This window comes from Scaptodrosophila lebanonensis, unplaced genomic scaffold, assembly GCF_003285725.1.
Source record: "Scaptodrosophila lebanonensis strain 11010-0011.00,11010-0021.00 unplaced genomic scaffold, SlebRS2 tig00000096-arrow-pilon, whole genome shotgun sequence".
In the NCBI taxonomy this organism is placed as follows: Eukaryota; Metazoa; Arthropoda; class Insecta; order Diptera; family Drosophilidae; genus Scaptodrosophila; species Scaptodrosophila lebanonensis.
In genome coordinates, this window is record NW_022060567.1 from 1,686,953 (window position 1) to 1,703,120 (window position 16,168).

Sequence of the window (16,168 nt, forward strand, 5' to 3'; positions counted from 1 at the left end):
GCTTTTCCTTTAGTATATTGTTAAAATTGTATGTTTATTTTTTGTAAACATTCTGTATTTTTTTTTATTGCTAAAGCTTTCGTTTGCCTTGTTGTTTTATATTTGTCACTTTTCATGACTGCGTTGCTTTTGTTTTGTTAACATTCGCGTTTCAATTTAAACATAATAATAGTATATATGTGTATATGTTTATAAAGTTTAAAGCTTCTTGTAAGAAATGCCCTAAAAATTGCATGGGCATTGTGTGTATGTATTTTTGTTTTTGTTTTAATTTGTTTGATAAAATATGCTAGACAGAAAAAAATCAAATGAAACTCTGCTTATTTACAACTTAAATATAATGAGAAAATGTACAACATTCAATGGGAGAAAGTAATTGAAATAAATAAGAATTCAATGCTAGACGCGCGTTAGAGTATTAACGATATGCGCAGTTTTTACTTAAATATACCTATATATATATATATTTGCAATATACATAAAGTTAACATTTAACATTCAAACAGATTTTTATATTAAACATAAGCAATGCATTTTTGTAATTGTTCTGTTGTTGGCACAAATGTTTCGAGCAAACGCAAAAAATTAAAAAAAAAAAATTAAAATAATATAAAATATGATTTATAAAACATAAAATATTAATTTAACTAAAGATTTGTTTGATAAACAAGTCCAACAATAATGTCTACACATTTTTGCTAGGCATGTCATACTTTTTGTGGTTCTAACTACAATTATTGTTGTCAGCAGCGGCACGCTCCTCAACCTCATTAGCTATATTATTCGTTTCAGCAATGGCTTCGCTTCGCACCTCTACGTCCACGTCCACACAGACGGCTACGCCTAAGCCCATGGAGCTGTTGCTCGTGGGCGTCGCCGTCTTAGGCTCAAAATACACTTCATAATTGTAATATCAAAGCTCATCGCTAGTTGGTGGATGCTCCTGCACATACTCCTTGGGAAAGTAGCCAACCTGTCAGGGGAGGAAATAAAAAAGTTAAATAGGAAAATAGGCCTTCATATAATAATTTGCCAACCACTTACCGTATCACCAATTTTTCCACGCCACCAGCCTTTGCTATCGCCATCCTTGCCAATGACCAGCACCTGGCAATCGGTGCGCAATTGCAGTTGATTGCTGCCTGCCTTTGGCTCATAATCGTAAAGGGCGGTGGCAATAACCTCGCGAAACGGCCACTGAAGAGACTGGTTGAGCCTGTGGGAAAAGAAACCGTACAGTATTACTATACATTTGAAATGTTTCATTTGAATTTAACTATAGTTTAAAAAATGGTAGTAAAATTTAATAAGTACATAAGTATTCATAAAATTAAAATGCCAAGATAAATCCAGATCGTTAGTCGAAGGGCTGCCCTTCTTCCTGTTTCAATCACTACTCCTTCCTACGAAAAACTTATTCCTAATGACGCAAAGAGCTTTTTTTTATTGTACATAATTTTCAAATTAGTTGCACAACTACATTAAGGCAGTAATAAGTCCGCTTAAAATGCAGGTACTTACAACATTGTGAGATAATAAAAATGTTGGTGCTAACTCTAATCAAAGGACCTGCCAAATCAGGCTAAATCTTTAGTCCAGGCAAGATTGGGGGCACATAAAGAGAGCGAACAAATCTGTCCACCTGCTCAGCCAGGATATGGAATTTTATATTGACTGAGTAACCTGGAAATACTGGTATTCCTCCAACTGTTGAATTTGAACATTTCAAAAATTGGTGGCCACTGCGAATAAGCAAGGCAACCAACTGACCACACAAAACGACATGAGGATGTACATTCTAGGTTTGTTCCAATTGATGTACTATACTATCTACTATACTATATAGATGCCGATGCATGAAATTATATTATCGATTTAAGCTGAGGTAGCACTTATTGAATAAGTAAGATAGTAATAACATGTGCTCTAGATGCAAACTTCTATTAACTATAAACTGGCGCTAATAATACTTGTAGAGACATACTCGTAATTATGAAGATATATAGAACTTACCCAGCAAAGTTCTCGCCCAAATCATTTCGTTCATAGTACGAAACGAGTTCAACAATAGTCTTGAAGTGACGCCGCGATGACAAACAATAGAGCATGGACTCGCCATCGTTCTCCTGATTAATTTTCATGTGCTTGATTACATGATCATCGGTTCTACAACGTGAACAAAAATAATGTAGTGCCATATTCAGAAACAGTGAACGGTTGTCAACTCACTTTAAACTCAACGCGTACATGGTCTCGTGTGGCGAGGACGCTCCCTGGGGACGCACACGCAGCAGATAAGTGCCAACTCGTCGATTCTCCAGGCGATTCGCTGCCGTCTCTCGATCCATGTTTCCCACAAACCAGTTGAACTCGGATAGTTGTCGATCGCATACAGGCGGTGGTATGCTAACCGGATTCTGTTTGCAGCGTCCTGTCGAGGAAATGCAGCCCTTGTGCACATTTATCTGGCATACCTTGCAGCGATAGCCTTGATGAATGCGTCCCTTGAGAAATTTGCAGCAATGTTTACACGTGGTGGGCTCATCAAAGGTGTAGATTTCCATTTTGTGGTCTGTGTTGCGACAGCCAGGTGGGTCGAGACTTTCCCTGAAAGAAGGTGGAGTATTGAAGATATTAAACCTGAGGGTATTCTAAGTGGAAACACGCTTCCCTTAAATTTTATAATCGGAGTACGAAAACAATCTTAAACTATATGTTAAGCGAATTGTCTACAGAATTATTTCGATTTATGGGTAAGACCAATACATACAGAATTTGTAAAATATGAGCAGTGTGCAGAATCTGCAGAATCTGTAGCAGGTATGCAAGAAGGTACGAATTGGAAAATCTAAGTAATTCACTTTCGATGTGAAGTTCGCATAATAACATTAAACATTACTACCCTGCGTTCTTTGCAGACTTATTTCGAGGGTGTAGCAAGACGAGGTTAAATCAGTAACCAAAATTTCGACCTTGCAAATACAATTTGAATGGACTGCTGCTTTAAGACTTTAATAATAAGCTACTTGCTAAAAATCAGTGAAAGTCCGGATACTTAGTGCAGTTAAAGGACTTAAATAATGTCTCTTAATAGTACTAAGTATTGTGTTAAGTAATTCAATTTGTTTCCCTGCGTGTTAAATGACCACCAATTAGATTTGGTTTCGAAATTAAGTACATTCGATAGATATCTATCGGGAGGAAACAGTTTTCATTTTAAGAAGGAAAAACCTTCAATCCGCACTTACATCGCGTCCGTGAGCGCTTTGCGCCATTTGTCACGCTCATGCTCCGATTTCAGGTAGAGTGTAAAGGCAGTTTTGCCAGATTTTCGTGCAAAGAGTAACTGATACTTGAAGCGATTATCTCGGCCCAGAGTCCGGCGTGAGTGACTTTGCTCCACACGATAATCGGCCAATTTGTGTGAATCGTGATACGTGTACTGCATATCGCCAGTTTTAATGTTCAGAGGTTTCACCAATATGAGAATCTTGTCGAAAACGAAGGCATAGCGCTGTTTAGTTTTCTGATCCTCGTGGGCCTTAATGTGCAGATCGCCGTCCAACAGGAGGCGGCCGTATTGCTTAAGGTCGTTGCCATTCTGTAGCAAGTGCAGGTCATTAATGCTGTCCTGTTTGTAATAATACAATTATATACATTCGTTAGATTGGGTCAATTCTAAAATATAATCAAAAACTCTTGCCTTGACTTTCTGTATAATGACCAAATGATCGGAGTCACGCTTTACTTCATTTATATATTGCGAGACATCGATCATGGCGTCTTTGGCGCGTTCTAGGGAACGATAATCATCGTGTGCCTGACGGGATATATAACAATGTATTCATTAATTTTTGTTCAATGATATTATGTGCAGTTGTAACGTACAGGGGACGTTTCTTTGACCAGTTTGTCCAGCAACAAATGATACTTGAGTATGCGCTGCATGGGCACTGACAAAATGTCACGCAGCTGCAATTTTCCCACATTGTAGTCCCGTTCGCATTTCTAAAAGCATTTCTGGGTTAGTTAGGAAATGGATGAGCCAATTGTACGGATTTGCTTACCTGCACCAACTGATCGATGATCAAATTCTTTTTACACACATCGGCCAGATAGTCAATGGCATTAAGCAGACATGAACAATATTCGCCATAAATCAGAAATGGTTCGCGAAAATTCAGAAATACTTGGCCCATCTTCAGCTCGGTGTTGGGCAGCAAGGATTCGCGCAACTTGTCCAGAAATTTGGTGTGTATATCGGCCAACTCCTGGATTAAAACAGACGCACATGATCGATTAAAAAAAGAATGATAAATTGATATCAGAAATTTGGTAAGTCTTGTTCCTTAGGCACAAATTTTGTTAAAATAAATGGCCCACCTCGTCAAAAGGACTATTTTATATTGATGGTAACTAATGAACCATAAAAAATATTTTAGCCTACAATACTCACCCGAATTCGTGGAAATATTTGTTTTAATTCATCCGGATTCAGATGACGCTCCAGAGGGGCCATAAATTTTGCCTTTAGGGCATTCAGCACATCCAGATAATTTGACTCCGTATCAACGAGTTCGCGTATAACATAGTCACGTTGCTCAAAACTAGTTGCCGATGTAGTCTAAATAAAGCAGCATGCAACATTAAAATTGTAAAACTCAATTTAGTACAGAGAGCTCATAATTTTTGTGCTGGGACAAACGCAGTGTCATGCATGTTGAGCTGTTTTGTTGACAAGCTTTTTATCATATGGCAAATTTTGCAGTGCAAAATTAAAAACAAAAAAATCACAAATAAATATTCTACCTGGCTTCTATTCGTTCTGTGCAATGCGCACAAGTCTTGGTAGACCTCCTCTTCTTTAGTGTTGGTGTGATCATAAACGGTTCCATTGCATGCAATATTGTCGGTGGTACTAAATGAAATAAATAATAAAAAATAAAATAATAAGAAAAATAAAACAAGTACAAAAACTACAAATGCACTCCAATTTAAATAGAATTTAATACGCGCGCATGTGAAGTACATTTTCAGCTGGTTGTATGGCAGCGCTGGATTGTAGTTATCGATGTGGTAGCACCGACTCAAAAGCTTATGAGAGTTGCCACTAACGCAACCGTGTTCTACTCAGCCATCAATCTGGGCAGAGTAAAACATCTGACTGTAAGAGTGGTGTGCAAGATTTCTCATTTAGGCAGCACGACGGCAGCAGTGGCAAAAAGATAAAATTTATTTTAATTTTGCTTCGTTTCCCAATTTCTTGCAACTTTTTTGATCAAGGTTCTTGCATTTTCACGGGCACGTTTGTACGGCGACGTTAAACGCTGCAGCGTTAAAGCTGCAAATATTGGAAGCCAAACGCGGAACCAAAGCGACCAAAATTCTGAGCTAAAACAATCAAGCGGACGTCAGACGGCAACACATGGAACATCACACATACGCGAAAAGTGGCTCGAAGAAATGTGAGTACCGTATAAGATGACTAGAGGATCCCAGTATTTAATTGAATTATATGTCTATGCAGGGAGCGTGGAGGAGAAGCGCCAGTTAGTTATGCAGCGCATTGCCCATGATGATTTATTCTCGAAGCACTCTCCTACAAACATCGATGCATGGAAGTAAGTAAAAATAAAAAAATTCTGCACCTTCTTGCAAACTCATTGTTTGATCTTATTTTTGAAACAATTTTTGTGTTGCTGCTGTTTTCAGAAAATTTAAGGACTTGGCTAAGATAAACGACCACAGCGAGAATGCTCTGCGCAAGCAGTGGTTAGGCATGGTTCAGCGTTATCGCAAGCTGAAGGCCCAAATTGTTATTTCCCCTATGGATGATAAATCGATTGCAGATTTAAACAAGGAATGGGAGTTTTTCAGCCTCATTCACGCCTACATGAATCAAAAGACCAACGACCTGCATTCATATGCGCTGAAGGAACCGAATCAGGCCAATGAACAAACCAACAATTTAGCCATAGTTGGTGTTTACTCTTGTGATCAGGCCGAGCTATCGCCTCATATGCTGGGTGTTCTTAACGATCATAGTTTTGGCGAAAAGTCTGAAAGGAAAGATGAGGGTGAGGAATCGGAAGATTCAATGCCCCAGAAGGATTCTGTCGGTAATACCAAAGAAGGCGTAAAAGAGGAACCAGTAGACGAAGCCGACCAGGATGTGAAAGATAATGCGGCAACAACGGCCACAAACGGAGAGACGGAGCTTTTGGTGTGTGCTCCTAAGCGCGAAAACTTCAATCATAATCCTGAGCCGGGCGACGGTGCACAGCGAGAGAGTGTACAAAGGATGCAGGAGCTGGATGTGGTGCTGGAACGAGGGAATAGTCCAGCAGAAATTGTTGGCGAGTACATGTCGCCGGAGCAATCTTGTGTGGAGATCGATGATGACTACGAAATGGGTCCAGTCATGATTGGTGAGGAAGTCTCCAAATCTAACTACAATCAATTTTCTCGCAAAGTGAGCGCCAAACGTTCACTTGCCTTCGACCATGGGGCAAACAGACCCCGTGTTCGACCCAAGAAAAAGAAGGAATTGACTGAAAAGGAAAAGTATTATCGCCATCGTCGTCACTATGAGCAGCGCATGGAGTTGCGCGTAGCTACTATGTGCACAGTTGTGGGCCAGGCTCTGCGGGAGCTGGCGCCTAGCGCTAATGTGGATCTATTAATTGCCATGGGTCAGGACCTAGGCGATTCCAATAGCAGCTCTAGTACAGATGACAACACCGACAGCGACAGCAATGCCTAATACAGACCGGGAGGTGAGATGCGAAGAACTTCAAGCATAAGATGCTACATGTTCCTCATTATCAACGCAACTACTACACATGATTTTTTTTTTTGACACTTTCCATCATTCAATTGAATTTTGCATCTCATTCATACATAAGTATACATAATTATATACCAAGAAAATCAAAATTATTGAATGAAAAGACTTGAAAAGCAAAAGCGCCACTCGATTTGAGATCGTATTGACATAATAGAAAATAAAATACACTTAAAACATACTCGTTTAAGTAATGATATATGTATAGTTTACATAAAAACTAACACACTACTTTACACAACAAAATACAAGAGCAGCGGCAAACCATGATTTGCATAAGATAGAAAACCTTCGGCATGCCAAAGTATTTTTTGTTTTTCAACACTTGCCAAAGATTAATTGTTGTACCCTTATAATATAAATATAAATTTTTTCACGGCAATGTTCATCAGGCGTCCGGGCCACCGCTCCATAATCTATGTACAATACCTAATATTTTAAGGAATATTATCTAAGAAAGACAAATAAAGTTGTTGTTGATGACCTAATTCGCGGACACCTTTCATTTAATCTACACTACAATAATAATTGTTCTTGCAGAATCCGACCGATGGGGAATAAAAGAACCAGCTATAGCCTGTTTAATAATCGCTTTTTCAGCATATTGCTCGGATAGTGCCAAAAAGCGACATAAAGCTGAGCCCTCCTGCTGATAGCTGAAGTATTTTTTATTAAATAACAAGGCTATGTATGTATTGTTTCTAAAAAACCTTAACTTTCATCTTTGTCGTATTATGGTCCCGAAATTCTCAAGACTAATATGTATATGCGTTTACCAATAACATTGTTTGCTACGTCTTCTTCTACCTGTTAATTTAGACTTCTTAGTATACTCTTAGAGTCTTCGGGTACAATGTTTAACAAGTGACATGGGTGGGTTTTAAGATATTTCATGAAAAGATTCCTTGTCAAATGTGGCTCCTTGAGAATTTCGTTTTTATATCTGATCCTTTAGCGGAGGAGCTATAGAATTTTGTCTATACTGTCAACAACTCTAAAGCTATAATATTTTTGCATCGGCATTTCATTTTCTACCACCACCTCAAATCTTCTAAGAAATGTTATTTACGGTTTTGATTGTAATATTATGTTATTGCACCGCCTATTATTTGATCTGTACGTGGCTACATGGCGTGCGGAAACAAATGGGACATACACAAGTCGTATAAATGTGTGGATGTAGTTAGTATAAGTTACAAACTGAAGATTACTATATAAATAAAATAAATTTTCATTCTACTACAGGTTCGGCTTCAAACCGATATGGGGATATTATGTATGTATGTAAAAAAATAGAAAGCCTAGAGCTGTGTAAAACAGGTGGGTATATCTGGATATGATTTAAGTGGTTGTGTGGCGAGTATGTGGACATACATACATACAGTCAAAAGCAGAGATTCATAGCAGAGTGATTGTTAGTGGTGGTGGTGGTGGAGGAGGTTGTGGGTGTATGGGAGGAGGACACAATAGCACGTTTAGTATGGAAAGTGCAGCACACCTCTGGTTTGTCTTTGGACTGGAACGTGACGTAGCATAAGTCCTCGTAGACTTTCTCATCATCTTCACTGTAAATGTCATTGATGTATGCGTACTCGTGGTCTGCGGCCGTCGAGGAGCGGTAATTGTAGACAGCAGCGGCGGCGCGCTGCAACCGTTGGCTTTCACTCACAAACAGCGACGATGTAGATGAGGAACTGGACACATGGCGCATTGTCGGGGCATGCGTGCCGCCACTGCCACTGCCACTGCCACCAGCTGCTCCTGAAGATCCTGAGCTGGTTCGCGACGGCAGAACATTTTTGGGCGGTAACTCCTTGGAGCTGGAGTGGTTCGCAGCGCTCTCAGGGGTGGGCGTAACTGCGACCGAAGTGCTACCCCCACCGTCTTCTGGGTCCAGTGTCATGTCCAATGAAAGAGCCCGCAAGTTGCAACTGGTTCTGGCTGTTGTTTGCTTGCAGTTGTTGTTGTTATTGTTGTTGTTTTGATGGTGGACGGAATGTGTTGCTTCGATGTGGACAATGCCGGCACTGTCATTGTCAATTGTCGTATCACACATGTTCGATAGGGAGTCTTCGATGTAGTCGTCGATGTCTTCGGTACCATTCTCAATAGTTATATCGCTGTTCTCATCCTCCACAGACAGCGAGCCGCTTTGGGAGGTGCGATCGTAATACTCGGTAGAAGAGGACCCGGAAGCGTCAATGCTGCCAGTCTTATTCATATCACTGCATTCACGAGGTGGTTGTTTGGGATCATAACAAATGCGCGCACACACACACAGCGTATAACATTACACAGAGTCAGATATGAAGTCGGTAAGAGATAGAGTAAAAGAGAGAGAAATAGAGCAGGTGCCGTGTTATACGAAGAAAGACAGTGAATGAATTTACAGTCAAACCGGCCAAGATGAACATATTTTATTCCAGTTTCAAAGACTTTCTGAAACCTTAACATTTAATTTAACTTACACTTGTAGAGTTTGCGGCCTAAACCTTTTATTTACGTATATATGAGTAAACGATCTATTGAATTTGGTTCCTATCACGTTTTGTTGAATTTGTTGAAAAGTTAATAAAAAATTAAACATTATCTTCCTATTCTTTTAGAACTAATTAATTTATAAGAACAATTTACCGAAACCTAATAACAATGGATTTTCAATACATAATGGTGGAGGAACGGCAGGTATTGCTTTGTTAAAAACAATCCTAACATGAAATGAATGTCCACACAAACAAAAAACTCCTTAAAATCTTGTCGCTGAATTAAAAATATATATTCTAAGCTTCGCACAACGAATTACACACGAATTACATCCACATTGTCTATAATAGACACATTTTCGAAACGAAACGATGCTACCATGAAGGTGATGTTCATTCAAGACTGGGTTGACTGTACATGAAGAAAGAGCGAAAGAGAGAGCAAGTGTTAGTCGTAGCAGTGGCATGTGATGGGACACTGGAGACATGGTCTACGTTGTTGGGTATTCTTTTGATAAGCAGCTACACATGGGCTTAACTTTTTTTGGTATGAGGCGCTAGGGGGATTTATTTATTTTTTTTCAGCTGAGGGCAGACAAGCTACGTGAGCATACAATGGGTACTACGGGTAGGTAAGCAGTTGGCTTCTCGACTCTCGGGACAGGAAATGCAAAATGCGCCACCAGTAATAATACGGGAGAGAACAGGGCCGTACTAAGCTTAAGCCAAGATAACCGAATATAAACTTACGTGGAATGCAAGTCCTTGTAGATGGCCTCATCCGAATGAGAGCGCTCGCTGGGCGACAGTTGTAGATTGAAACCGCTGCAAGAGTGTGTTGGAATAAATTAGTAGGCGATCTTCATTTGTTTATTATGGTGAAGTACAATATGACCATGGTATGGGATCATTTTGGAAATATAGAGCGAGTAACGACAATCATCTATATTAATTTTATTTCATAAAATTTTAAACGTAGACCGCTTAAATGTGGACAGGAAGTAAGAAGTGCAGGGCGTTGATAAAAATGTTTGAGTACTATGTAGTCTGATTGTCATTATCACAATTTCTAAACGACCCATAAATGCATATTAACGAATCTTAAACATGCCATGTCATACTCATCTTCAGTTGATGGAACTAGTTTTGGGGTCTTACGTCAGATCCGGGTGCATTTGCTGCACCTTGCGGCATTGCGAAAGTTTTGAAAGAGTTATGAGCACACGATGAAAGTTGGTCAGATCGTATAGCATGGTCGGTTCAAACAGATCCTGGTCGCGTATGCCAAAATGGTTGTGGCAGACATCGAGAAACAATTTAATGTTCTTACAGCAGAGGAACTGTTGAAAAAAGCGTTCTATTAAGAAAGCTCTGATTGCTTTGTGGCCTTTGCCTTCTGGTCTCACCTGTGCCATTTGTGGCTTGCGGTTGAATTCGCGCGCCTCCATACTGCTGGGATCCAGATGAATGACCAAATTGCACAGCAGCACGCCATCCCGAAGCGTCATTGCCAGTATTCGAATTTCGGCGTCGGGCAGGGCAGCTTTATGGTCGGGTGGAATTACCTTGCAGCGAGTTAGCCAGGCGACACATTCACGCCATAGATCTGAATTGGCGGCACTGGCAATGCCCGCTGCACCTGCAGCTGCTCCTCCCGATCCGCTATTGCCGCCGATGCTGCCGAAATTGTTGGAGGCCATGGCTATGTGTATGTGGGGATTTCAATTGCCACGACCTTTGTAGGTAGGGCGGGGTTGGAACTGCGCTACGCGGGGCGTGTGCCTTCAGTTGTTTTTGTTCCCCTTGTTAGTGTGGAAGCAAGTGTAGCGGGGCGTGTCGTTGATCGACGTCAATGGTATGCGGGGGTGCATAAAAATTAGTTGTGCGATTGGTTTTTCTCCCTTTTTTTTTTAATGAAAACAATTGAAACTCATCAGAAGGCCTTTGTGCTGTTGCGCCCGTTCGACAAATTGTACAGCACGTCGCGTTAATTGCGTCAAGAGATACAAATAGAGAAGAGGCAACAGCAAAAACAATAACAACAATATGGGCGACTGGCTGGCCTTTTTGATTTGGGCTTTAATTCTTTACTATTATTGGTACACACTCGCGCTCATACGCTCAATAAATGCACACAAACAAACACGTACGCACATATGTATCGGATGCTGATGCTGCAGCCTCACACCAACACAGAGATAAACAAATTAAAAACAATTAACATATTTCCCATTGTCGTTGTTTTTGTTGCTCGCAGACGCTCGCTCCGCTGCTCGTCGATTTCGCAAATAGCCACAAAATCGAAAGCGCACAGGAAAAAAGAAAACCAAACAAATGTAGCAAAAAAGAACAGGCAATTTTTGCTCACTTTATTTTTTGTGTGTATGTGTGTATGTTTGCGTGCGGGCTCTTTCACAATAATTTTTCACACCAACTAGATAGAAATTTTTGGGACGCGGGGAATCAGGAAAACAATATGGGAAGCACGGCAAAAATATTGAATATTTCGTATATCTCAAGCGCGTTGCTTGCGCGTCGGTCGGTTTCGTTGCTACGGCTGTTGCTGGGTGCCCCAAATTGTGGTGGAGTGGCGAAGTTTTTCCAGTTGTTGTTGTTGTTCCTGGTTTGCTAGCGTTGCGCCTTTTTTTTGTTGTTCTGTCGTTTTTAGGTGAGCGCGTGCCCTACGGCGCCTGCGTTTATCAATAGTAGCACATTGAACAAAAAAACCGAACTATGCGTGGCAAAGGTAAACCGCTGTTGTTAATGCAAGCGTGCGTTTATCTACTTGTTGTTTTTGTTGTTATCGTTGCTGCTGGTGCGGAAATGTTGAAGGAAAACAAATACTTGTTAGCGGTGCTGCCACTGCGCTGTAAATAGCGCGTTGTCACATTAATTGCAGCTGTCTTATCACACGGACGCGATAGCGATAACATATCGATAGCTCACACGCCAATCGGCAGGCTGGCAGCACTGTTCATAAATACGTCATTGCGGTGAGGCGGTATATTTAAATAATTTGTCATCGAAATAACAATATCATGCTTTTGCTTTTATTAACGAAATGAAGAACAGCTGCACCTCATTGTCTTGCTATCTACATATAAATAAAGCGTAGCTCAAATATTTGTGTAAAATGTTCAAAAGACGCGGATGCGTGTTGTTATTTTTGCTGCTGTTGTCATTTTGGCTAAGCACTGTGATGGCGCAATGGACGATTGGGATACGTTGTGCTGACTATGAATGTCGCAGCAGTCGCGGTGGGCCCTGCGCTTGCGAATCCTTCTGTGGGGCCAGTGGTCGCTGCTGGAAATCACCAACAGGCTGTCATTGCGCCCGTGGCTTCGCGCGGAACGAGCGCGGAGAGTGTGTGCCACTCCAAATGTGTCGCTCGTAATTTACAGTAATTGGAACAATTACAAAATAGTAAAAGTAAAGTCTATAATAAATAACTATACTTTGTTAAATGCATTAAAATCAGTGCATTAGATCATCGAATGGGATTGTAATGGGATTGGGTGGGTGGTGTGAAACTGGGGAGCTTGAATTTCAAAACGATATACATATACATATGTATAACGGACGGATGACACGCAATTTCATAGTTGAGATTTCCTAAGTGTCTCCAAATTGTTGTCGGTCCAAATTTATTATCCATATTTTTCCATATGGCCTCTTACAAACAACAAATATTGCGCACTGAAGCTCAAAGCAAAATTTTTAATTTAATAAAATTAAGGAAATTATTTTATGCTCGAATATCTATACATTATAGATATTATATATATGCAAGCATACTATACTTTTATACTATGTAGGGTCTATTCAAGCAGTTTCCAAACTCTGCTCGGCACATGGTATGCTTTCGCGAGGAAACTGTATTTAATAACTTCACACACAATTGTTCATAACTTCAAAAACTAATAATGGCGGAGCTAGCCAAACTGTGAACAACAATTACCCAAAAGTTCGGCTATAGTCGCAGCATTCCAAATGTTGATTTATTTATCAAAATAATTGTTATCTTCTTCAAAGTTATCCCCTCCTGATGCGAAAAGCCAGAACTACGACTTTTTTCAGGACCGCAACTTCTATACCCACAACAGATATTACCGAACTACTTGGCTGCATGAGTCCCCATAAGCCCAACATACTCCCCGAGGCAGAGAGGTATTTTTAAAGCCGTGACTACAAATCGGCCAATGGGTGCGGGTCGCATAAGCCCTCACCCTGAAGACGTATTCGTGCGGCATTCTTTGCTGCACCAACTATGGGTACGAATAGAGCAAAGCCGAACTAAGCCGGACCCTATCTGCCCAGCCCCGACGTGTCGAAGAGGGCTAAGCATGAACCCGAACCCAAACCAGTCTTTGGGAGTGAATGCTGCCCCTTTTATTAATGGAAGCGCGTTCCAGGCACATACCCAAATGCCTCTAGTTAGGAATATGAGAAAGGCGAGCAACAGGAGCAGCATCACAGCTCTTGGCCACATTTATAAACAACGCGTGGGCGCAGCTGTGTTTTATAGTTCTGTCTGCTTTAGTCATAAACAATACACGGACGTCTGTACAAATACTTATGCATATAGCAACAACAAGGGCAACAACAAAAACGTGCAATATTTTAAGCATCGATAAACAAAAGCTAAGCCAATGCATGACAACTGGCAGCCATTGTTATGACCAGCCCCGCCCCCCCTGCAGCCCACTTTGGAGCAAACAAAAGCCAAGGCGCCGCGTCTGCTGCGTGTTTCTTTGCGAGTTATACCCTGTATGCACCCGAAGGTAAGAAAGTTCTTATGGAGTCGTGAAGGGGTTTGTGACACCAAAATGTATTCTTTGTCAGTATAAGGAAATACTGCAAGCAAGGGCGTAGGCAGGGGGACACGTTCATTATTGTGACGCACTATTTCGCCTTAAAATGGATCTGAGTTGGATTTGTTGAAGTTTTTTCATTGATCATATGCATAAGTTATTATTAAGTTAAATGCATCGTGCATTATGTAATCAACATTTTAATTTTTTGGCCCCCCCTTTGGTAAAAGCTGCCTACGCCCTTGACTGTAAGTCACGAAGCGTCACATTCATTTTTTGCACACCGACTTGTTCTATTTTTTTTTTCTATGACGTACTCCGAGATTAAATCTTTATAGGTTTGGTCAATAACCTTAATCTCGAAAGCAATAGGATCAATGTAACTTAGCAGTTCAATTTATTGATAGGATGGAGGATACAGGTAAATGTTCCCCGAAAGCACTGCTGGCGTTCGCAAAACAAAGCAAGCTGCTAATGGAATACTAACAATAAACCCTTACCGATCTCCAACTATCCGGTCTATGTGGGACTGCCGCCTACGGTCCACCGGGTCAACCTAATCTAACCTATTGGTAATTATACTGTCCTAAAGAGATTTACAGCCATTATCGTCGTTAAACAGTTATATTTTTAATGCACTCTTTTCATATGCATATGCATGAGTATGTTGGCGGATTGGATTTTATTTGTAAGATATTGAATCCAAAAAAAGTTGATTAGCAGGTAGAATCAATAACGTTATGAACTAAAAGGCTAACATAGCATTTTTCCAAGCAGAGGGATCAAAGCTCTTTGTGCATTTTTGTTATTATTGTTATTAACTATTCCAACTAATGTTCTAATGTTTTGTAAGACTCATCTGAAATAAAATCTTCTAGTTTCATTTAAATTTCCCATTTACTCGTAGCTTACGTTTTCAAGCTTGTTTAAATCAACTTGAAGCTCGTATTTTAATCACTGAAATGCTCAAATGCTACATACTTAAAAGATAAACATGCATTTTATATTTTTTTAAATATATTTCTGCTTAATATTTATTTTATGTATCTATTCAAGACTATCCAATTAGTTTATTTATTTTAAAGTGTCCGAGTCTGAAGCTAAATCTTGGCTAGCAATCAGTCATATTATTATACCCTGTACCCGTAGGGTAAAAAGCGTATATTAGGTTTGTGCAAAGTATGTAACAGGCAGAAGGAAGCATCTCCGACCCCATAAAGTATATATATATATATTTTTGATCAGCGTGACGAGGGAAATCGATATATACATTTCCGTCCGTCTATCAATCTGTCTGTCTGTTCGTCTGCCTGTCTGTCTGTTCGTCCATCTGTCTGTCTGTTCGTCCATCTGTCTGTACGTCTGTCTGTACGTCTGTTTGTCCGTCTATCTGGATGGACACCTTAATTTCGGAAACGGCTGGGCTTACATTAACCAAACTTTATATGCAGAGGCTCCTACAAGTAGTCCCTAGTCTATACAAGTTTATTTTATTTTTTTGATTTTCCCACGTCTCGTCAATACATTCCACATTTCGAAAGCTTCAAGACAATGTGCACACGTCATTTATTTACAAATATCTACTTTTGGTTCAAATTTCATCCAAATCGGTCAATTCTAAGAAAAGTTATTCGCGAAACAATTTCTCTCCAGTACTACGCCCAAAAACTGCAGCACCAAGTTCGCTCTTCTTCTTCTTTTTGATTCTGTTAGAGGCGCATATAACACCTGTTTTAGTGTCGGAAGTTTGACTGAGTACAGGGTATTTCACTGTCATGTTTTTCATTAATTTAATGTGTTACCAAGAAAGTTAAGTGGCCTTTGATCATTGATTAGTTGCAATTGGATATTTTTTAAGGGAACTTTCGAAAAAAGCAATCAGTTCGTTCCACTTTATGTTTGGATAAAAAACAATTATTTAAATAAGTATGTTAGCTATATTTCCTTGTCATTGTAGTACTTCTCTGCTTTTACAATATATTATAAGTACATCGACATGATACCAGAATTTTCGAACCTTCCAATGTTAT

At 40.0% G+C, this 16,168-nt stretch overlaps 2 protein-coding genes across 4 annotated transcripts; one reads left to right on the plus strand and one right to left on the minus strand.

Annotated features, from left to right (window-relative positions):
• Positions 1-550: 550 nt before the first annotated feature.
• Positions 551-12,158, minus strand: LOC115627519 (protein vav). 3 transcript variants are annotated; one of them, XM_030523219.1, is made up of 14 exons: positions 10,734-12,158; positions 10,486-10,667; positions 10,078-10,152; positions 8,341-9,069; positions 4,810-4,918; positions 4,457-4,624; positions 4,068-4,271; positions 3,889-4,008; positions 3,704-3,820; positions 3,249-3,631; positions 2,230-2,607; positions 2,014-2,166; positions 1,045-1,216; positions 551-973 (listed from the first exon to the last, which is right to left on the minus strand). In XM_030523219.1, the coding sequence occupies exons 1-14, from the start codon at positions 11,025-11,027 to the stop codon at positions 914-916; spliced, it is 3,144 nt and encodes a 1,047-aa protein (XP_030379079.1). In that variant the 5' UTR covers positions 11,028-12,158; the 3' UTR covers positions 551-913. The 3 variants fall into 3 exon arrangements, with proteins under 3 accessions (XP_030379079.1, XP_030379077.1, XP_030379078.1); XM_030523217.1 differs by lacking the exon at positions 4,810-4,918 and having other exon boundaries at positions 8,343-9,069; XM_030523218.1 differs by lacking the exon at positions 8,341-9,069 and having other exon boundaries at positions 10,734-12,153.
• On the plus strand, positions 5,101-7,332 carry LOC115627520. Its single transcript, XM_030523220.1, has 3 exons — positions 5,101-5,465; positions 5,528-5,621; positions 5,713-7,332. Exons 1-3 carry the CDS (start codon positions 5,426-5,428, stop codon positions 6,761-6,763), a joined length of 1,185 nt encoding a protein of 394 aa, XP_030379080.1. The 5' UTR covers positions 5,101-5,425; the 3' UTR covers positions 6,764-7,332.
• Positions 12,159-16,168: the final 4,010 nt, after the last annotated feature.

Excerpts from the sequence above, each read along its gene's own strand:
- LOC115627519 (XM_030523219.1), bottom strand. The coding sequence starts at position 11,027 with ATGGCCTCCAACAATTTCGGCAGCATCGGCGGCAATAGCGGATCGGGA. Across the intron at positions 10,153-10,485 it reads CAAATGCACCCGGATCTGAC|CGGTTTCAATCTACAACTGT; the intron begins GTAAGACCCCAA and ends ACACTCTTGCAG. Across the intron at positions 3,632-3,703 it reads TCATTATACAGAAAGTCAAG|GACAGCATTAATGACCTGCA; the intron begins GCAAGAGTTTTT and ends TATTACAAACAG.
- LOC115627520 (XM_030523220.1), top strand. The coding sequence starts at position 5,426 with ATGGAACATCACACATACGCGAAAAGTGGCTCGAAGAAAT. Across the intron at positions 5,466-5,527 it reads GAAAAGTGGCTCGAAGAAAT|GGAGCGTGGAGGAGAAGCGC; the intron begins GTGAGTACCGTA and ends ATGTCTATGCAG. Across the intron at positions 5,622-5,712 it reads ACAAACATCGATGCATGGAA|AAAATTTAAGGACTTGGCTA; the intron begins GTAAGTAAAAAT and ends TGCTGTTTTCAG.